Genomic DNA, 21,672 nt, shown 5'->3' with positions numbered 1-21,672 from the left:
ACCCGGAAGCGGAAGTCTTTTGCTCAGAGAGCTCAGGAGCAGCTGTTTGCTCCCGTGCGGTTCGAGTCCACGTGGGTCCGCTGCAGGAGGGCAGGGGGCTGCAAAGCGGCAGCGGCGAGGGGCGCCCTTTTCCAGGCGCGGGGGGCTCGGGCTACTCCGCGTCCTCCGGTAGGTGTGGACTCGCGCGCGGTGAGATGGACACCCCCCCGCTCTCAGGTTCGGACTCCGATTCTGATGACTCTCTTGTCACAGACAGAGAGGTAGGTATCATCCGAGCTCGCGCGGCTGCGCGAGGAAGAGGGTTCCTCACTCTCCCATTCTCACCGGAGAACGTGCCCTCTAGTTGCAGGAGGCGTTTTCCCGAGGGCTTCTGAAGCCAGGCCTCAACGTGGTGCTAGAGGGGCCGAAGAAGGCCGTGAACGACGTGGTGAGTTCGGGCGCCCGGTCGGAGGATGCTAGACTTGGGATGCGCGCGAGGTACTGTTGTGCTCCAGAGACTGCGTTCTAGTTCTAGGAAAGACACACCCTGCGCATTGCCAAGAGTGTCAACTACCTGTCGGGGTCTTGGAGGTTGGCACTTCATTTGTTGGCCTGTTACCTTTTTGTGAGCTTGGTGTCTGAATTTCCTAGAATGGCCTGAAGCAGTGTTTGGCTGAATTCAAGCGGGATCTGGAATGGGTTGAAAGGCTTGATGTGACTCTGGGTCCGGTACCAGAAATCGGTGGATCTCAGTCAACATCTCAGAACCAGGATCCGAAAGCTGTTGATCCAGAAGATGACTTTAAGCGTGAGATGAGCTTGTATGTATGCTTTCAAGTGTGGGAAAGGTTGTGGGTCCCTGCGCTAGAGAGTGGGGAGAGGGTGGAAGCCGTGAGCATGTGTTCCTTCGAGGTGTCCTAAGCCTGGGAGTAGGGAGGAAAGCTTCTTTGGACTAAGGAGTAGGAGATGCTCCGTGGTTGAGAGAAAGGCCCCATGGTCCAGCAGTCACAATTTAAAGTCCAGTTTATTTTCAAATACTAAGTTTTAAATTTTTTTGTGCAGTTGATTATGAGAACAAAACGTTGCTTATGTGGGATCCTTATATAGACTTTTTTTTTAGTGACTAAATAAGAATGTGTAATTGGCATTTGTAAGTTAGTGAGCACTTCTAAAGTGGTCATTCTGTTAAACTACTAATTCATTTTAAGCAATACTCCCCACCCCTTTTAAAAGAGTGTACATCTAAATTTCTCCTGAGTTAATGAGGTTTTATTACCATTTTTGTTTGTGTGTGTGTTCTTGCTGGTGGAGGTCAGGTGTTGCGGGCTCTTCCGACCTTGGATGCCTTATGAGAGGCAGTCAGAAGGATGTAAGACCTCTCTGCCTTAGCTTATTTCACACTTTGTCCTACATCTGCAGCTACCGTCAAGCCCAGGCAGCGGTGCTTGCAGTATTGCCCCGCCTCCATCAGCTCAAAGTGCCTACCAAGCGGCCTACGGATTATTTTGCAGAGATGGCCAAGTCTGATCAGCAGATGCAGAAGGTAAGAAATGGAAGAGGTTTTCTCTGGAAGACTGAAGCTTTGTACTTAAGTCTATACAGCTGGCTTGTCTCCCTTAATGTTCAAACAAACAAAGGCATAACCACATTGATAGGGAGCCAGTTGTCAGAGGAAAATTATTATCTCAGTTACCTATGTCAGATTCATGCTAATCAACACCAGTTGGACAAATGTAAGGTTGACTTTTTCCTAATAAAGACAGTTAAGGGAGGAAGATAATGTAAGAAGTGTGGTCCCTAAGATGATCTTTATGCATCTCCTAGCTGGCATGGTCATGGCATGGTGTTTGGAAGAGACAACAGTTCTTTCCTGCCGTTGCCGGGGCAGCATTATAACTTGTAGACAGTTACCTTTCTCTGAGCCTTAGTTTTTCTTTGCTCTAGAATGAAGGATTAATATATGGCTTAGATTTGGCATAATTTACAGTTAGGTAAGTTAAGTTAAGGCTAGTTAAGGCTATGGTTTTTCCAGTAGTCATGGATGGATGTGAGAGTTGGATTACAAAGAAAGCGGAGTGCTGAAGAATTGATGCTTTTGAACTGTGGTGTTGGAGAAGACTCTTGAGAGTCCCTCGGACTGCAGGAAGATCCAACCAGTCCGTCCTAAAGGAAATCAGTCCTGAATATTCATTGGAAGGACTGATGCTGAAGCTGAAACTCCAATCCTTTGGTCACCTGATGTGAAGAGCTGACTCATTGGAAAAGACCCTGATGCTGGGAAAGATGAGGGCAGGAGGAGAAGGGGACGACAGAGGATGAGATGGTTGGATGGCATCACCGACTCAGTGGATATGAGTTTGAGTAAACTCTGGGAGTTGGCAATGGACAGGGAGGCCTGGCGTGCTGCAGTTCATGGGGTTGCAAAGAGTTGGACACAACTGAGTGATTGAACTGAACTGAACTGAACAGTTAGGTAGAATTTGGTCCTTATTCAACTTTGAGAGGCAGAGAATTACCAATGTCTAATCCAAGATATATCTGAATAGTTCCCTTGGGTCTCAAACTGGATTTTCTTGTCTCAGTGGTACTCAAAGAAGCTAATCTAGAGACGAACCCAGACCCATTTCTGCACATTCAAATTCATAACTGTTCATTCTTTAACTGAAATGTATATGTTTAATGCAAACGGCTAGGTACCTGATATCTGAGTTTTTATAGTACAGATGATATACTGGAGAAGGAGGCTAAAGCTGCATACTGGTTTCACCACAGTCTGCAGACGGTATGGATGGAGAGAAGTTAGTCTTTTCTCCTGATTCAGAGGCAAGCAAGCTGTTTTGTTTAACAGAGCAAACAGCACACTGGGAATAAGAAGGTCACCTTGATGTTGTGGTTCCAAGGCTGAGACTTTTGGTGTCTTGAATAAAGGTGTTAGCCTTTGGGCCTTTTTGTCCTTGTGTGTGAAACACAGGGCTTGGAGTAGATGATTCACAAGGTTCCTTTGAACTCCACAGTGTGTCTGCTCCCTGCTGCATGCACCCTAAGCAGCTTCCGTGCCATTTTCAATTAACATAAGCTGACAACATTTTGTGTTTTAGATTCGACAGAAACTGCAGGCTAAACAGGCCGCCATGGAGAAGTCGGAAAAGGCTAAGCAGCTGCGAGCGCTTAGAAAATATGGAAAGAAGGTGGGAAGGACAACAGACAGGGATGGGGCCAAGGGTGTTTGTCCATAGATTGCCTGGTCTGAGTTGGTTCTGTGCCTGGTGTGTGTTCCATTGTATGTTTACTATCTCATAGCAGCGTGGGTTGCTAGTGTCCACAAACACAATCCCTCCTGGACACCTCTGTGTCACCAGAAGTAATATGGTCACTATAAGTGAGTCAGGCACTTCTCTGGGCTGTACTTTACATACTTGTACTGTGAAGAGCTAGGTCCAGATCAGTGGTTTCCAAACCTGACCTCCCAGCACAGTCTGATGGGGGATAATTTTGTTTGACCAGGGAACATTGGGCAATGTCTGGAGGCATTTTTGGTGGTCAACACCTTGGTGGGGAGTGTGCAGTTGGCAGCTTGTGGGTGGAGAGCAGGGAGGCTTCTAAACATCCTGCAATGCATAGGACAGGCCATGCTTCCCCCTGACAAAGAATGATCCTGTCCAAACTGTCATAGTGTTGGGATGGATAAATCCCGCCTTAGAGTTTAAGCATCTCTTTTTATCCTTAAAGTGTTTTTTGGTTTGTTTTTGGGGGAGATTGTTTTCTCTGTTGGTATTTTCATGCCTAGCAACAGTGGTTTAGGTATTTAATCTGCCCAGATATAATTAGGGTGAGAATTGGATGTTGACGTAAACATGATTTGTGCAGTTTTGTAGCAGGTTGTGTCATGGGTAGGAATGCAGACTGCCTGGGTGTGAATCTCAGCTCCACACCTGCTGTGTGACTTAGGCAAGTTATAGTGTCTCTCTGTGGTTCGTTGTGGGCTCATAAGAATTTCTGCTTCACCGGGTTGTTGGGATGAGAAATTGAGACTCTACTTAGAGCCTTAACGTGGTTGTGGCACACAGTCAGTGCTCAGCGGTGGCACAGCCTGGTCACTGAGAGACTGTAGACGTTTGGAGTGCTGGTTTGGAGTGGGTGTAACAGTCCTGTATCCACATCCAGGTGCAAACAGAGGTTCTTCAGAAGCGGCAGAAGGAGAAATCACACATGATGAGTGCCATTAAGAAATATCAGAAAGGTGAGTGTCTTCTCTCATAGGGCTACAGGGGAGCAGGGGTACCTGCTGATTCTATCAAACACATCTGAAGGCTTGATTGATTTGGAACTATTGGACCTCACATTTGGGAATGGTGTGGGGAGCAAGATGTGCCTCTTAATGCCAATTCCATAAGTAACATCCTTCTTTTGAAGTTGAATCTTTTTTTTAAAACACTGTGGTGCTGATCAAAGTACCTCACTCCCAGGTTTCTCTGATAAACTGGACTTCCTTGAGGGAGATCAGAAGCCTGTTGCACGGAGCACGAAAGAAGGAGCCAAAGGCCAGCAAATGAAGAAGGGGTGAGTGCTGCATTCTGTTTTGGTGGCGGTGCGTGCAGGGCCGCAGTTCCTGGTGTGGCTACAGTTCCTGGTGTGGCTACAGTTCCTGGTGTGGCTACAGTTCCTGGTGTGGCTACAGTTCCTGGTGTGGCCTCAGTGCACGGAGTGTGGCTGTGCCTGCGGCCAGACCTCTGGGCCCTGTGATGGGCCCGTTCAGCCACATCAGTTCTTGAAGGTTCAAGTGAGGTGATTTCAGTGAATGTGCAGTAGAAGTTGATTCCTCATGTGTGAGGGTTGTGTGCAGACCTAGTGTTCTGATCTGGGTTCTGTCTCTCATTAGGGTAGTTTTGAGCAAGTTACTTTACCTTCCTAAATGTTAATTTCCTCATCTGTGAAAATGAAAAAAAAAATTGTAAATACCTCTTATATTAGAAAGATTAAAAGCGATAATGTTGGATATTATTATTGGTTCTTTTTGTTCACCTTTATGCATTCCTGGACACCCATCCTGAGGAGAATGATCGTATCTGTATAATATAGTCCATGCTGTGATAGAGGCATTGAGGGAGAAGTCTGGAAATCCATTTTAGAAATATGTGACATGGTCCAGGGGTCAGAGTCTGGGGATGGCTTCCTGGAGAAGGGTTCACCGGAGCTTAGTCTAAAAGATGAGTAGGAATTAACCAGGAGAACAGGAGAGACATGGGTTTGGGGAAGATGGAAGAACATGAATGAGCAGAAGTGTAGAGACGAGAACAGCAGGTTTGTGTGTGAGGAACAGCCAGCATTTGGTGTCATGGGGGTTACCGTGAGGCAGGGAGTGGTGAGGTGTAGCTGGTAGGACCTGGGCTGATTGCAGGGCAGTGTTGTGAGGAGCCTGGGATATTTCCAGCAGTCAGGGAGGTGCTCATGGGCTTTACTCAAAGTGGTGAGCAGGTCATGTTCATGTTTTCAATATTACAGTGGTACTTGTGTAAGTGAGAGAGGCAGGGAAATTGATCAGGGGACCGTTAAAAAGTCCAGAGAACAAGGATAATGACCTGAAAGTGGTAATAGGGGTAGAGAAGAGAAAATTGGTTGAAGAAATACTCAAGAGGTCAAATTAGCAGCACTCAGTAATTGAGCTGGGTGCAGAGAATGAAAGAAGGAATTATAATCCAGTCTAGGTTATAGTGTGGGCAGCTGAGTATATGGTAGAACCACCAACCTCAAGTTAGGCTGTAGATACAGGAGGTGAAACCAGTCTAGGAGGGAGGTGACTATGACTTCGGATATGGTGAATTGAGATTCCTGTGGGATGATCAGTTTTGACATGTAATACACTCGAACATTAACTGCATTTAATATCCTTGGGAGGACTAGGAACAACTGAGGGTGATTTAATAAGACTTAGTTTAAAAATGGGGCTTCCCAGGCTGCTCAAATGGTAAAGAATCTGCCTGAAATGCAGAAGACCTCGGTTTGATCCCTGAGTGTGGAAGATCCCTTGGAGAAGGGAATGGCAACCTACTCCAGTATTCTTGCCTGGAAAATTCCATGGACAGAGAAGCCTGGTGGGCTACAGTCCATGGGCTCTGAAGATAAATGATGAACCACATGATAGATCTTTTCCTGATTCTTGCTTTGTTTTCCTGCTTTGATGGTTAAGGCTGTAGGTAGATGATCTTGTCTGGGGAGTTTATAGAGTAGAAATACTGGGTCAAGGATGAGATTTTGGGTACAGTAGTATCTACAGGCTTCGTTTACAGAGAGGAAACTGAGGGTATGGTTGGATTGTAATATTTGTCAGGATTTGCAGTGTTGGGGGTAACCTATAAGACTGCTTTTTCCGCAGGCCTAATGCCAAGAGACGCTATAAAAACGAGAAGTTTGGTTATGGTGGGAAGAAGAAAGGCTCCAAGTGGAACACTCGTGAGAGCTATGATGATGTATCCAGCTTCCGGGCCAAGATAGCTCATGGCAGGGGCCTCAAGAGGCCTGGAAAGAAAGGACCAAATGTGAGTATGGAGTGAGGGGGCTGGAGCAGCCTCCACTCCCGCCCCTCCCTTCCCCCTCCCTTTCTTTCCTTGTGTCCAGACCCTGGGGCAGAAGGCCAACTGCTGTGTGAACACACGTGGTATTTCCTTTTCTGCAGAAAAGACCTGGAAAACGGACAAGAGAGAAAATGAAGAGCAGAAGACACTGAACAAGCCGCATCTTTGTATTACAACCACCAAGAAAAAGAGATAGGGACTTGGGATTTCACAAGGCAATTGGATCCCTTCTGTTAGCTTCTTTTTGTAAAAATTCTTTCAATAAACTAAAGAAAAATTTTCAGAGAAATATATATTATTGGTTAAAAACCCAGGACTGAAAGATTTAGAGGTTACTTTTACATATTAAATAATATTGCCATTTAATGATAATAAATAAACGAGCCCTGTGGAGGTTAAAAGCATGGACTCTGGGGCCAGACTGCCAGGTTTGACACCTGGCTCTGCTGTGTGCTTGCTGTTTGACCCTGGGCAAGTTGATTTTTCTGTGCTCTGTCATCTCTATATAGACATGATAATAGAATCTACCAAAGAGGGTTTCTGTCAGCAGTGAGTTAATATGTGCAAAATGCTTAGCACACTGCCTGCTGTATAATGAAGAGTACATACCCTCGTGGGATTATTTTGCTGGGTGGGGTGGTTCTCCATAATGTCTGCTGAGCCATGTGGTATGTGTTTATTTGAAGTACTCCAGTGCCGGCTTGGAGCTGTGTGCAGGTTGAACGTTGTGAGCAGGCCATGTTTCATGTTGGGATTTTCTCTGTCTTGAGAGGTAGGAAGGGAAGACAGCTTCCCACCCCTCACCACACCCCGCCCTTGCCCCCATTCCAGTTTAGACATTTTGAGGCTACAAATATCTGAGAACTCTAGATGCTTAAGCAGAAAAAACAACTCATTTTTGCATGGTCTTCTTGTAGCATCATTGGTACCTAAAAGATCTCTCTGGTCTCCTATGATACTGTTTCTAGAACAAAAAGAATGAGTTTAGTTTTTGTAAACTAAGTGAACAAAAGTCTAAGCACATAGGTCGTATTCTCAGAAGACCACAGTGTTTTACCCCAGCCTGTTTTGACAGTTTGTACAATAGTAGTGAATAGGGTAACAAATAGTAATTCCAGTTAGGAGCCTTAGCGTAAGAAACTTTGAATTATGAGTGGAACATAGGAGAGTTTTAAGATTGGCAGAGTTTACACTAGTAGGGACAAAAGTAAATTACTGATTTGAATACTTCTATAGGGTTTGGATGATGTACCTTCTTTCCTTTTTTCTTTCTTTTTATAGCAAATGGAATCACTTAATTTCAGAGATATACTTTATAGAGCTTATTTATATCACTTTATCATTCCAACTCTTAAAGTATAATTAGGCTACATTCAGTATTAGCTCTCACATTGCTTTCAAATGTAATTCCATGCATGGAAGGATGGGTAGGATGCTAGTAGTTGCCATGACCAAGACCAGGCTGTTCTTGCTTTGTACCAATATGTGTGGACTTCAGCTGTCAGGGTGCCGTATCAATAGCAGTTCCTGGACAACACTGTTCACCTTTCAGTTACCAAAATATTGTTAACCGAGTAACTGTGGAAAGTAGAGATTTTGCTGCTGGCTCTTCAGTCCATGAAACCACTGCCTAAAAGATACACAATGGTTAGTGACCCCAAATTGCTTCTGTCAAAGTCTGTGGGTGATGGGTCACTGCACGTGTTACTCAGTGCACGCACAGGTGGCAAAGAGAGCAGTTGTGTTGCCTCCTCATCTTCAGCAATAAACCCACATGGCATTTCATAAAAGTAAGTAACTGGAAGGGGGAATTGACCAAAGAAATGGAAAGTGACAAAGTTGGAAGTAAAATTGAATAGGACGCAAATGGAGTTATGGGAGGAATATGTTGCCAGGGAATGGAGACATGGCTGCTGTTCCAGGACTAAGAAGAGATGGGGCGAGAGAGCTAGTGGATGTGAGCTGAAACAGAATGAGGGAAATGGTGGAGAGGACGGTGCCCCAGAGGAAGTCACCCTGGCAGAAAACTTCACACTAAAGGGGCTCTTGGAGGTATTTTGTGACATTGAAAGTACAAATGATACAATGTTGAAAGCGAATCTGATAGGGATAGAGTAGGATAATTAGTTTACAAATCCCACTAGAGGATTAAAAATAGGTAATTTTAAAGGAGTTTGGGAGATTTGTAAGTTAATGACCACTCAAGAAAATCCAGTGATCTAGCAACAATCTGTCCTTTATTGTGCCCATCTTTGCATGAAATGCAATAAAGGACAGAAATGGATGGACCTAACAGAAGCAGAAGATACTAAGAAGAGGTGGGAAAAATACACAGAAGAACTGTACGAAAAAGATCTTCATGACCCAGATAACCATGATGCTGTGATCACTCACCTAGAGCCAGACATCCTGGGATGCCTTAGTCAAGTGGGCCTTATGAAGCATCACTAAGAACAAAGCTAGTGGAGGTGATGGAATTCCAGTTGAGCTATTTCAAACCTGTGAAATTGCTGTGAAAGTGCTGCACTCAATATGCCAGCAAATTTGGAAAACTCAGCAGTGGCCACAGAACTGGAAAGGTCAGTTTTCATTGCAATCCCAAAGAAGGGCAATGCCAAAGAATGTTCAAACTTGCACTTATTTCAGATGCTAGCAAGAAAATGCTAAAAATTCTCCAAGCCAGGCTTTAATAGTACGCGAACCATGAACTTCCAGATGTTCAAGCTGGATTTAGAAAAGGCAGAGGAACCAGAGATCAAATTGCCAGCATCCGTTGGATCATCAAAAAAGCAAGAGAATTCCAGAAAAACATCTGCTTTATTGATTACGCCAAAGCCTCTGACTGTGTAGATCACAACAACCTGTGAAAAATTCAAGAGATGGGAAATCCAGATCACCTTACCTGCCACCTGAGAAATCTGTATGCAGGTCAAGAAGCAACAGTTAGAACCAGACATGAAACAAAAGACTGGTTCCAAATAGGGAAAAGAGTACATCAAGGCTGTATATTGTCACCCTGCTTACTTAATTTATATGCAGAGCACATCATGTGAAATGCTGGGTTGGATGAAGCACAAGCTGGAATCAAGATAGCTGGGAGAAATATCAATAACCTCGGATATGCAGATGATACCACCTTTATGGCAGAAAGTGAAGAGGAACTAAGAGTCTCTTGATGAAAGTGAAAGAGGAGAGTGAAAAAGTTGGCTTAAAACTCAACATTCAGAAAACGAAGATCACGGCAAATAGAAGGGGAAACAATGGAAACAGTGACAGACTTTATTTTCTCGGGCTCCAGAATCACTGCAGATGGTGACTGTAGCCATGAAATTAAAAGACGCTTGCTTCTTGGAAGAAAAGCTATGACCAACCTAGACAGCATATTAAAAAGCAGAGATACTACTTTGCCAACAAAGGCCCATCTAGTTAAAGCTATAGTTTTTCAGTAGTCATGTATGGGTGTGAGAGTTGGACTACAAAGAAAGCTGAGCATCGAAGAATTGATTCTTTTGAACTGTGGCACTGGAGAAGACTCCTGAGAGTCCCTTGACTGCAAGATCAAACCAGTCAATCCTAAAGGAAATCAGTCCTGAATATTCATTGGAAGGGCTGATGCTGAAGCTGAAGCTCCAATCTTTTGGCCACCTGATGCAAAGAGCTGACTCATCAGAAAAGACCCTGATGCTGGGAAAGATTGAAGGCGGGAGAAGGGGGCAACAGAGGATGAAATGGTTGGATGGCATCAGCAACTCGATGGACATGAGTTTGAGCAAGCTCTGGGAATTTGTAATGAACAGGAAAGCCTGACGTGCTGTAGTCCATGGAGTCACAAAGAATCGGACACGACTGAGTGACTAAATGGAGCTGAGCAACAATCTACACTACCTTGAAGGAAGACCAGGTGCATCCAAGTGCCAGGCACACTCAAGCCACAAGTCCTGCTAGTTAAATTTCTGCCCCTTCCCCCCACCAGTGCCTTAATGTGTACCTATCTGGAAGCTCTCTAAACCTCATGACCAACCTAGATAGCGTATTAAAAAGCAGAGGCATTACTTTGCCAACAAAGATCCATCTAGTCAAGGCTATGGTTTTTCCAGTGGTCATGTATGGATGTGAGGGTTGGGCTGTGAAGAAAGCTGAGTGACGAAGAATTGATGCTTTTGAACTGTGGTGTTGGAGAAGACTCTTGAGAGTCCCTTGGACTGCAAGGAGATCCAACCAGTCCATCCTAAAGGAGATCAGTCCTGGGCGTTCATTGGAAGGACTGATGCTAAAGCTGAAACTCCAATACTTTGGCCATCTCATACGAAGAGCTGACTCATTTGAAAAGACCCTGATGATGGGAGGAATTGGGGGCAGGAGGAGAAGGGGACGACAGAGGATGAGATGGTTGGATGGCATCACCGACTCGATGGACATGAGTTTGAGTAAACTCCAGGAGTTGGTGATGGACAGGGAGGCCTGTGCTGCGGTTCATGGGGTCGCAAAGAGTCGGACACGACTGTGCGACTGAACAGAACTGAACCTGGGAGCTCCCTAAACCCTGCAGTCTAGGGGCTTTATGGAGATTTCACTTTGTGGGCATTATTGATGAAATCATGGGCCATCAGTGATTAGTTCAATCTTGAGCTCCTCCTCGCTCCCCAGATTTTGGGTGATGGGGCTGGAAGTTTTAAGTTTCTAAGCAAGGTTTAGTCTTCCTGGGGAGCAGCCCCAATCCTGAAACTATCAAGAAGCTGCCAAGACTCGCCTCATTAGAACAAAAGACCCTCCTACTGCCTCTATCACTTAAATTACAAAGGATTTAGGAGTTCTGTGTCAGGAACCATGACAAAGATCAAATCTCTTTCTATGATATCACAAGTCACTGCCTGGTCATTGACCACGGATTCCTTATAGCAGACGCACTGTAACAGTCATGAGATACTGCACACTTCTAGATCTCCACGTAGTCACTAATAACTGATCTGGCCCATCCTTGGATGAAAATGTCCGTCAGGGTGGGGCCACTCAGGATTGCAGCTTCCATTCAGTCTTGGCAATTTCAAAAACAGGACTGACCTCAGCAGTATATGGCTTCACTCTTCAAGGTATAAGTCAGCAACAGCCAGATGGAAGATACACGGAGAACAAGGTATTGGGCAGGTGTGGGGGAAGTGATAAGTGGGGTGCACAGAATGTCCGTGCAGTCCTTGGGTGAGTAACTCTCCCAGCACTTCTGTGTGTTCAGCTGCCTGGATGGTCCCTGGTTCTTTCTTCCCAGAACCTTCAAATGGTACCATGTGAGGGTCTTTAGGGGCCAGTTCTTTAGAGCTGGCTCATTTTCCCAAAAAGGAGCCCTCTAGCTTCAAACCCAGGGTAAAAATGCAGCCTGGTGGGTGAGGGGGTTCATCCCTCCTTTCACAGATGTTCACTGATTGTTTTCAGGCTCACACTTACTCCTAGCCCACGTCTTAGTGTCTCCGAGCCCTGGCCTTTGCCCATTCCTCCAAGAGTAAACCTCCAGTGTGGGAGCTGTTAAGCATCTGGCGCTGGGGTGTGCGATGGGACTCCCAGCAGACTCCCTCCCTCCTTCAGTTCCTTGCCTCACACCCATTCTGTCCAGAATCCTGACCCCTCTTCAGAGATCTGGGGGGATAGGACTCTGTGCTCAGAGGTGCCCCACTCAGCTCGCATTTTGTGGTTTCCTCCACCCTCTTCCACCAGCTTTCCATCTTCTAAGCACTGGCTTCCGTTTTCTTGGTTGCTAACGTTTCTCGTTTATCTTTTAAAAATCAATTTATTGCTCTTTATCGGGGTCTAGAAGGCAGAGGAGATATTGTATACACTTAGTTTGCCATCTTTAACTGGAATTCTCTCCCTGGTTTATAAGATTAAGGATGTGGACTGGTGAACTTGGGCAGAAGGGAGAAATGTGAGATTCTGGACACAGAAATAGTCAGACCAAGGCTAAAAAGTGTCTTTATTTACCTGGGCAGCACACACTTTGGGCATTAATGACAAGGATTGCCAGCGCTGAGGGAATACTACTTGTGGCGATCATCTTCTCCCAAGCTCCACATTTTAGCCTTGTACAGAGTGATGTCTTTGTAGACCTTGAAGTGGTTCAGCCTGCGGTCTTCACGTTGCGGGTTGACCTAGAGAGGAGGAGGCAGATGTCAGAAAGAAACCTGTGGGGAAGGGGGAAGACCTGGTCTTGTAGGGACCTGGACTTGACTCGGGTCCCAGTCTCCTGATGTGTGGCCCCTGATGCTTTTTCTTGCTAAACCCTGTTTGTGAAATGAAGGTGACATAATCAGAATTGAAAGACAAGTGCGACAGGAAGTTCGTCAGGTTCTTCAAGTCTCTTCACAATCCTGTGTTTCTTTCTTAGGAACAGGAGCCCTATATCGTTTAGGGAGATCATACTTTGCCAACAAAGGTCCGTCTAGTCAAGGCTATGGTTTTCCAGTAGTCATGTATGGATGTGAGAGTTGGGCTGTGAAGAAAGCTGAGTGACGAAGAATTGATGCTTTTAAACTGTGGTGTTGGACAAGACTCTTGAGAGTCCCTTGGACTGCAAGGAGATCCAACCAGTCCATCCTAAAGGAGATCAGTCCTGGGTGTTCACTGGAAGGACTGAGGTTGAAGCTGAAACTCCAATACTTTGGCCACCTCATACGAAAAGCTGACTCATTTGAAAAGACCCTGATGCTGGGAAAGATTGAGGGCAGGAGGAGAAGGGGATGACAGAGGATGAGATGGTTGGATGGCATCACCGACTCGATGGACATGAGTTTGGGTGAACTCCGGGAGTTGGTAATGGACAGGGAGGCCTGCGCTGTGGTTCATGGGGTCACAAAGAGTCGGACATGACTGAGCGACTGAACTGAACTGATGCTAAAGACTGCATTTCCCAGGCTCCTTGCACTTAGTGGTGTTTTTCCAATCAATGACACAAATATGTTACTAGCATTCACATTTTCCAGAGAAGGGGACAGAATTTAGAGATGTAGGTGACATGCCCGAGACCACTCTACTAACAGCTGGGAGAGCACTCAGGCCATCTGACATCAGCAAGCTTTGTTTAATCCACACTTAGCAGTATTCACTTTGTACCAGACACTGTGTTCTAAGCACTGTCTCATCTAATCCTCAGAACAATTTCATGAGAGACACGCTGGATTATCTCCATTGTACTAGGAGGAAGCTTAGTCACAAAAGAGCTTAGTCACTTCCCAGGGTCACACAGGGACCAGCCAGAGTTCGAGTCCAGGCAGCTGGCTCCATACTCTGTTTCCTTAACCACTGCTGGATTACCCCTGACCTTTCAAGTAAAGGAGACCCACTTACCAAAGGCTCAGAATCCCATCCAATCTCTTGACCTTCAGTCTGTGTCTCTGGGTATTTCTTTCTTGGTCCCTGGGCAGCATGGTGGATAAGATTTAGAAACCTGGCTGGGAGATGAGGCAGGGGTTACAAAGGAGTCAGGTTTGGAGACCAACAAGAGATGCTGTGCCCTTGACTCTGGCACATCCTCCTGACAGGCAGAGCATCAGCCTCCAAGGCTTGCCTAGACTTCAAGACACAGGCATCTGGTTCTTCCACGCATCTCTCAACAAACATCTGTTGAGAACAAACTCTGTGCCAGGCACTGTTTGGGCCCTGGAGGCAGAGCAGAGTGAGGTAGACATGGTTTCTGGTCTCCTGGTAATATAGACTGGGTGAGAGGTCAGGGGATACAATACACAAGTATAAAACCCGACATGTACTCCCTGCTGTATTTAAAGTGGGTAACCAACAAGGACCTGCTGTATAGCACAGGGAACTCTGCTTAATGTCAGGTGACAGCCTGGGTGGGAGGGGAGTTTGGGGGATAATGGATACATGTGTATGTGTGGCTGAGTTGCTCTGCTGTGCACCTGAAACTACCACATTATTAATTGGTTATGCTCCAATATAAAATGGAAAGTTAAAAATAAAAAGAAAAACAAGCCGCATAGAGGCAGGCAGTGACGCACACTGTGAAGATGGGCATAGGCCTGGGGGCAGGGGGAGGCAGGGCTGGCTACTTAGGATGACGAGGGGAGGCCTCTCCGGATGCCTTGCCAGTGCCAGCCCTGAGAGAGGCAGAGGAGGAGCACACCACAGGCAGCAAGAACAAAGGCCCTGGGGCAGGAGCAAGTCTGGGCAATGAAGCTGCCGAAGAGACGGTGAGGAGCTGGACGATAAGAAGTGAGGTCAGATCCTTGTGGATTGAAACCAGCATGGCTCTCAACACCAGGTATGTTTCTAGCTCTACACCTGAAGGACTTAAGTAGATTTCATTTTCAATCTACGCTATCCAGTCTCAGTTTGAGGGAGGTAGTCTGATAAGGGGAAGAAGCTGGCTTGTAGTCAGACATTCCTGGCCCTTCTACTACTAGCTTGACAGGTGGTTTAACTTCTCTGGGCCTCACTTTGCTCATCTGTAAAATTGGAGGAAGATATCTACCTCAGCAAGATGTTTGAGAATGGAATTAAAAAATAAAGGACTTGGCCCTGGGCCTATCTTATCCTGAATAAACGCGGCTTGTAATGAAGTCCTTACCACCTGCTATTTTCCTTATTGCTATAAGTCCCCAGCTGCTATCCTTTGCTCTAGCCAGGCTGGTGTCTCCCCTACAGATAGAAACCTCACTTCCTTGTTCTCTGTCAGCCTATTTCCTTGTCTGTCTCCACGATGCTGTGAAATCCTCCCTCCTCCTGCCCACCTGCACTTCCCACCCTCTCTCCTACAAAAATCACACATCCTGCCTCAATCAAACTCCACCCTAAGAAGGTAGAGGGGAAGGAGAAAAGCTTGTCAGAAGAGTCAGGCTTCCTATCAAGTATCTTCTTCCCTTATTCTTAAATGTGGCCCCACTTACCCGTATTATCACAGCCATGCCAAACTACTCCCAGTTCTTGGCCATGCTGCTGTCTCATTTCTGTGCTTTCCCATGTAACCAGAATGTCCTGCATTCTTCTACACCTAACATACCCCACCTCACCTTCTCCAGGAGGACTTTCCAGAACTTCACTGTCTGCAGTGGGCACCTGTTTCCTATGCTGCTGCCATCCCAGTCTAGCTCTCTGTTTACCTGGGTATTTACATGTCTGTCTCTTTGCCTATGGTATGACATTCCCAGCCCCATTCTAGTGACTATCACAGGGTAATAATGAAAATAATATTAATAGCATGTCCTGATCACCATGTACCAGATACTTTTTTTTTAACATAATACTGTTTATTTAACTTCAAAAACATTTCAGCATTCTAAACATACAAAAACAAAACAAAACAAAACAAAAAACCCAGAACATTGCAGTTCATGTTTAGTATAGAAGGTTCTTGAACTTTCACTGGTGCTGTGGCTCTTGGCTTTGCTGACAATGAAGAGTTCTACGGTTTGTTTTTAAAAAAGAAAACAAACAGTTTAAAACTATGGCACTTCAACTAAAAAGGATCCAAAACACTTCTCATGCCAGCTGACCCCTGCCCCTTTTCCACAGCTAAGAATGGCAGTAAGATGCTGTGTCACTATATACAAAAACAAGACAACCTGAAGCTAAAGGGATGCCCACTGCGGTGTTCACAGGTCCAGCCCCACAGTGCACGCCCTGAGCTATGCCCTCTCCGGAAGGCATCGCCCCCACAGCCTCCACACCAAGCAAGGAGCTTGACGTCAAGAGTGTGTCTTGGTTGCTTTGTTCTTTGTACAAACTATAGATATGTACAGCTGAAAACTCGGAAGTTCTAGCCAATGACCATAGGATTAACACACCACCTTACAGATTTTTTAAAAAGTGCCAGAAACATCTTTAAGCCTTGTCACACCAACAGCAAAGTGCACAGAGTGAGAAGACGAGAGCCTTTTTGTTTTAAAAATATTTGGAAATATGCACAACTTTGATACAGTTTCCGGGTGCTCCAGATACCCATGGCCACTTCCTGTAAACCACTGACAATGCTAGAGCACTTGGAGAGGCTACGATGTGATCATGATCCAATCGGGTAGTTAAACCTAATGAGGGCAACAGACCCGTCTTGGACGAGAGGTGTGTCAATCACAGTGCTCCCTGCTCTAAGGTATTCACAAGGAGAAGATGCAACTCCTCCTCCCCTTCTTCCTTCTTCTCCTCTTTGTCTTCCTCCTCCACTTTTTTTCTGGGCAACTTTATCAGGAGCTTTGGCGCCATCAACTTCCATTTAGACCTAGTCTGCGGCATCCTTCTCACACTTCTCCTTCAGCTTCGCTGCCTTGTTGGTGTATGGCTGCTTCTCCCGGTCACATAAGTTACTCCACATCTCGCCCAGCTTCCTTGCCACATCTCCAATAGAGATGCCAGGGTTTATAGACTTGATCTTGGGGCGGAATTCAGAGCAGAATAGGAAAAATCCAGATGGTGGTCTCTTGGAGGCATTAGGGTCCCTCTTCTTCTTGCCTCCCTTAGCTGGTCCGTAATCCTTCATTTACCGATCACAGGGCACTTTATCCGCCTCTGCCATTTCATTGAATTTAGACTTCTCTTTCCCAGACATAGTCTTCCACCTCTCAGAGCATTTCTTGGAAAATTCAGCAAAATTGACAGGGACCTCTGGGTTTTTCTTCTTATGTTCCTCTCTGGACATCTGCACAAAGAAGGCATAAGCAGTCATCTTGCCCTTTGATCTCTTGGGATCACCTTTAGCCATCTTGACTGTACTGTTTGCTAGTCTGGGCAGCGCGGGGCCCTAGATACTGTTTTAAACACTTGCAATACATTGTTTGATTCTCACAACACCTCTAAGAGATAGGTTCAGAAATGTTAAGAAAAACTTGCCCAAAGTCACACAGTTAATGAATGGCAGAACCAGGATTTGAACTCAGTTAGTAGAACTCCAGAACCTGTGCTTGTTATCAGCTAAGTATTGGATGGATGAACAGACGCAATGTCAGGGCCATGAGGAACATGGTTTTTGGCTTGACAGTTAATAAACTGGCAGTTTTGAAAATGTTGGTTTCTCGTGAGTTTTGTCGGTATGAGTTCAGCTTTCAGATGATCAGACAGAGGACTAAGGCCTGCCCTAAGGAACCACTCCCCAGAGATTCTCCCAGCCAGGTGCCTCTCTGTCTCTGTCTCAATGTCATTCTCAAATCCTGGACTTACCGTCTGCAGGTTCTTCCAGGTTATCATGCCAAGACATGGGCTTTCTGGTGATTGTATGAACTAGAGAAAAACAGCATCATAGGTTCAAGTTAAAAAAATTTCTTCCTGGCCTTTCTAAGACCCTCCCTATGCTGGATACCCATTTAGCATTTTGTCAGTGTCTGTCCAGTGTCAGATATTATGCTGGGCACTAGGGCATAGGATCTTCAAGGACCTCACAATCTGAGAGGCACTGTCCTGATGATGGCCACCAGCCATGTGTGGCGACTTGAATTTGAGTAATTTAAATTTAATACAATTGAAAATCAGTCCCACAGCTGCATTTCAAGTGATCAACAGCCACATATGGCTACTGGCTGCCATTCAGGGCAGCACAGACAGAGAACATTTCCATTATTTTGGAATGTTCTCTTGGACAGACTGGCCTATGGAGATATAGATGTATCAGGCAGCCAGAGACAGTGATATATCCCCAGGAGGCCGTGTGGTACCAGGTCGAGGATCCACAGACATCTATTCAACTCATGATTACTGATGCAGTGGAGGTAGGGCTGCGAACAAGACAGAGAAGGTCCCTGCTCTCCCGGAGCTTTCACGCTACTTGCGGTGACACTCAGTAAACAGATATACAATATCAGGCAAATATAAGTAAGATGCACAACTGCATAGAGCACGTTATATGGATAAACCCATGTTGATGGTGGGCACAGTGTGGGTGATATGTCTCTAAAGACAGACAGAGGAGCAGAGTCCTGAATAAACTTGCTGTGTGAGATACATGGGGAAGATCCAAGAGTGAGTTTGGTGAGTTAGAGAAATATCAAGGAGCAGAGTAATTCTGGTGGAGGGAGCTAGGTGGATGGAGGTAGTAAGTGAGCAGAGGCCAGAAGGAACCAGTGGTCTCCACGTGTTTTATCCCTATCTCCTACCAGTAAAAAAGACAAAAACTTCCACATGTGTATGTTGATACAGTCTCTATGCTCTATTGTCATATATTAACAAAGCATCATTTCTTTCTTTATACATAAGTATAATGATAGGTATAAATTCTAATATTTCCTCACTTAACCCCAATGGATCATATTAATCATGTGCCCAATGATTGTGAGCTGAGAGACCAAGCACTTTTCATAGGAAACCTGGACACTGCTGGAGGGGATTATGAAATGGGCCAAGCTTAAACAGAATTGGATGTTAAGTGGTTTTCTTGAAATTAGTAGTTGGGGGCTCCAGAGGAAAACCAGGTTATCATAAGCAAAATGAAGATATACATTTTCTGTACTCTCATCCCCCACTCCCAGCCCCCAAAGGTAAGTTATGTGAGGAGGTGGTTATGCTTAAATAAATGACTGTCCTAATTATTTCACTGCATAAATGTATATTTAAATGTCAATGGTATACCTTAACTATATGCAAATCTTATTTTAAAATAATGACAATCCATTTCTTCTACGCAGCTGGGCTGCAGTGGACTACAGTTAATCAGGTCCAGGACTGGGGGGCCTTTTCCCATTGGAAGAGACCCTGATGCTAGGAAAGATTGAAGGCAGGAAGAGAAGGGGATGACAGAGGATAAGATGGTTGGATGGCATCCCTGACTCCATGGACATGAGTTTGAGCAAGCTCCAGGAGTTGGTGAAGGACAAGGAAGTCTGGTGTCGCAAAGAGTCGGACATGACTGAGTGACGAACAACAAGGGCTAGAGGAGAATTCAGAAAGAAGAGAAAGTGAAGAGGTGGGGAATAGCATGGTGATTTAGGAAATCCACGCATTCAGATATGGTGGGACAGAAAAGAGCCTGTGGATGCTGCAGAATAGACACTAAAATGTTTATTAAAGGAACAGGGTGCAGGTAAAGGGGAGCTGGGATAAAGCTGGGTGGGCAGCAGAACCACATCCGCAGGGGCCTTACGTTCTGATCAGGGTAAACCTCAGCTCAGAAGCTGCGGGGCCTCTGAGACTGGATGATCGAATCCCCTTTAGCACAGCTCTCGCCAATTATGGTATAGGGGAGGGTTGGAGGGCTGGGCCTGGAGGGAGAAAGAGAGTTAGGAGAGCATCAGATCAATGCAGGCAGGAGTGAGGAGGGTCCCGCTGAGGCTTCAGAGGCCGGATGGAGAGAGGGCCCAGCTAAGTGAGGACTGGCAGTCTTGCATGATGGTGTCTCCCACTGAGGCAGGAATGTGGGAACCCGTCCTGTGAGAGAAACGCTAAGGAAAGAAACAGTACGGTGCCTGCTGAGCTGTGTGGAGAGAGAGACTGAGGATGACTCCCAGGCTTCTAACTAGGGAGAGAGAATGGCTGTGGTGCCTTGTGCTTAAAACAAGATCTTCTGGAGCAGCCACAGGTGGGAGAGGGGTGCGGGATGAACCAGGGAAAGGGAGCTGGGAGGTGGTTGTGGACGTGGGTCTGGGTCTCCATTTGAGACTCGGTGGCCTTTAGAGGGAGCTGATGTTACAGGACCAGATGAAATTGGCCCAGGAATGTGCAAAGTGAGAAGAGTTGGAGTGGGGCCATCTAATTAGGGGGCATGTTGGGTCTTGAGCCTGTGCCGCTTAAATTTTCTGAAGGTCTTCAGACAATATAAGAAGATGGAAAGAAATGCTTTAACATATTAACAACAAACCAAAACATACGCAAAACAAAACACAAAACCCTGCAAAATATTTCAAAAGCAAATTTATAAAGAACCTTTCAAATTTGTTACAATAAAATATTTAATCAGGATGTGGATGCATTTTAACACATCTGTTTGATGGGATGGGGAATGAGACCCCCTCCCCAACCCCAAAGTCATAGTTCTGGAATGTTGAGACTAGGGGCGAGGTCAGAGGAGGCGTCTCCTACTGGGCTCCGCCCCGCACCCCCTGCTCTGCACCCCTGCCGGCTCCTTCCCGCGGGGCGCCCTCTTTCCCTTCCTCCGTCCGGTAGTGCCCCTCACCCTTGCGGAGTGGATTCACGTGATACTGCGTGTAGAGTTTCTGGGTTCGTAGCTCTTTGAGGTACAGTTCCCGCAGGATCTGGTTCTGGTGGACCTCATCTACGATCGCTTTCTCCTTCTGGTGTCCAGCCATGGCTTGGCTCTGCTGTGTTCAGTCAGTACAGCACCCCCTCACCTCGCCAGACGCTCACCAAGTGCCAGGCCAAAGGCTGTCTCCAGGCAACAGAGTCCCAAGCCGTCTCCAGGCAACCGGTCCTAGCTCACCCGCCTCCCTCAGACCTCGCTCCTGCTCGCCCATCCCCCACCCCCAAATCTTAGAACGCCCTCTTTAGGCGCTCAACCCACCTCCCCCAGCTTCTCAGGACATATCTAGCCTGGTTACAGAACGGCTGTCCGACGCTCCCAGAAAACAGACTCGCCATGAAGTGATCAGTCAATCCTAGAGGAAATCAGTCCTGAATGTTCATTGGAAGGACTGATTCTGAAGCTGAAACTCCAATCCTTTGGCCACCTGATGCGAGGAACTGACTCACTGGAAAAAACCCGGATGCTGGGAAAGATTGAAAGCAGGAGGAGAAGGGGATGACAGAGGATGAGATGGTTGGATGGCATCACCGACTCAATAGACTTGAGTTTGAGGAAGCTCCGGGAGTTGATGACGGACAAGGAAGCCTGGCTGCTGCAGTCATGGGGCTGCAAACAGTTGCACACAATGAGCAACTGAACTGACTGATGAAGTGACAGATCCAAGATGTAAGGGGCTTAGGGGTCAGCCTCACCTTGACTAGTCATTTCCTAAAAAATATTTTGGAAGGAGCAACAAACCTCTCTACATTAAAGCACATGTCCAAAATTGAGAGCCTCTATGTTTATCTCTGCATGTAAGTTAAATAAGCAGGGTGACAATATACAGCCTTGACGTACTCCTTTTCCTATTTGGAACCAGTCTGTTGTTCCGTGTCCAGTTCTAACTGTTGCTTCCTGACCTGCATATAGGTTTCTCAAAAGGCAGGTCAGATGGTCTGGTAT

General features: G+C 46.1%; 2 protein-coding genes and 1 pseudogene across 2 annotated transcripts; 1 reads left to right on the top strand and 2 right to left on the bottom strand.

Moving 5' to 3' along the window:
* The first annotated feature begins 13 nt into the window (after window positions 1-13).
* EBNA1BP2 (EBNA1 binding protein 2) lies at window positions 14-6,830 on the top strand. The gene is made up of 9 exons (XM_027968652.3): window positions 14-260; window positions 344-427; window positions 631-800; window positions 1,399-1,522; window positions 3,078-3,167; window positions 4,144-4,219; window positions 4,446-4,539; window positions 6,353-6,515; window positions 6,653-6,830. The coding sequence occupies exons 1-9, from the start codon at window positions 195-197 to the stop codon at window positions 6,701-6,703; spliced, it is 918 nt and encodes a 305-aa protein (XP_027824453.1). The 5' UTR covers window positions 14-194; the 3' UTR covers window positions 6,704-6,830.
* Window positions 6,831-12,496: 5,666 nt separating this feature from the next.
* CFAP144 (cilia and flagella associated protein 144) lies at window positions 12,497-20,839 on the bottom strand. The gene is made up of 4 exons (XM_004001870.6): window positions 20,644-20,839; window positions 17,703-17,762; window positions 13,884-13,987; window positions 12,497-12,688 (listed from the first exon to the last, which is right to left on the bottom strand). The coding sequence occupies exons 1-4, from the start codon at window positions 20,774-20,776 to the stop codon at window positions 12,578-12,580; spliced, it is 408 nt and encodes a 135-aa protein (XP_004001919.1). The 5' UTR covers window positions 20,777-20,839; the 3' UTR covers window positions 12,497-12,577.
* Window positions 15,963-17,693, bottom strand: LOC114114523 (high mobility group protein B3-like; annotated as a pseudogene).
* Window positions 20,840-21,672: the final 833 nt, after the last annotated feature.

The sequence above is a fragment of the Ovis aries genome, chromosome 1, assembly GCF_016772045.2.
Source record: "Ovis aries strain OAR_USU_Benz2616 breed Rambouillet chromosome 1, ARS-UI_Ramb_v3.0, whole genome shotgun sequence".
NCBI classification, from domain to species: Eukaryota; Metazoa; Chordata; class Mammalia; order Artiodactyla; family Bovidae; genus Ovis; species Ovis aries.
Note: the sequence above shows the minus strand (reverse complement) of the source record. Positions and strands in the feature narration are given on the sequence as shown.

Bases quoted from the DNA above. Each gene is read 5' to 3' on its own strand.
- CFAP144 (XM_004001870.6), bottom strand. From the start codon at position 20,776: ATGGCTGGACACCAGAAGGAGAAAGCGATCGTAGATGAGGTCCACCAG. The intron at 17,763-20,643 runs GTGAGGGGCACT...GTTTTTCTCTAG, and splicing joins CGTGAATCCACTCCGCAAGG to TTCATACAATCACCAGAAAG. The intron at 13,988-17,702 runs GTAAGTCCAGGA...CTCATCTCCCAG, and splicing joins CCTGGAAGAACCTGCAGACG to CCAGGTTTCTAAATCTTATC.
- EBNA1BP2 (XM_027968652.3), top strand. From the start codon at position 195: ATGGACACCCCCCCGCTCTCAGGTTCGGACTCCGATTCTGATGACTCT. The intron at 801-1,398 runs GTATGTATGCTT...CTACATCTGCAG, and splicing joins TTTAAGCGTGAGATGAGCTT to CTACCGTCAAGCCCAGGCAG. The intron at 1,523-3,077 runs GTAAGAAATGGA...TTTGTGTTTTAG, and splicing joins CTGATCAGCAGATGCAGAAG to ATTCGACAGAAACTGCAGGC.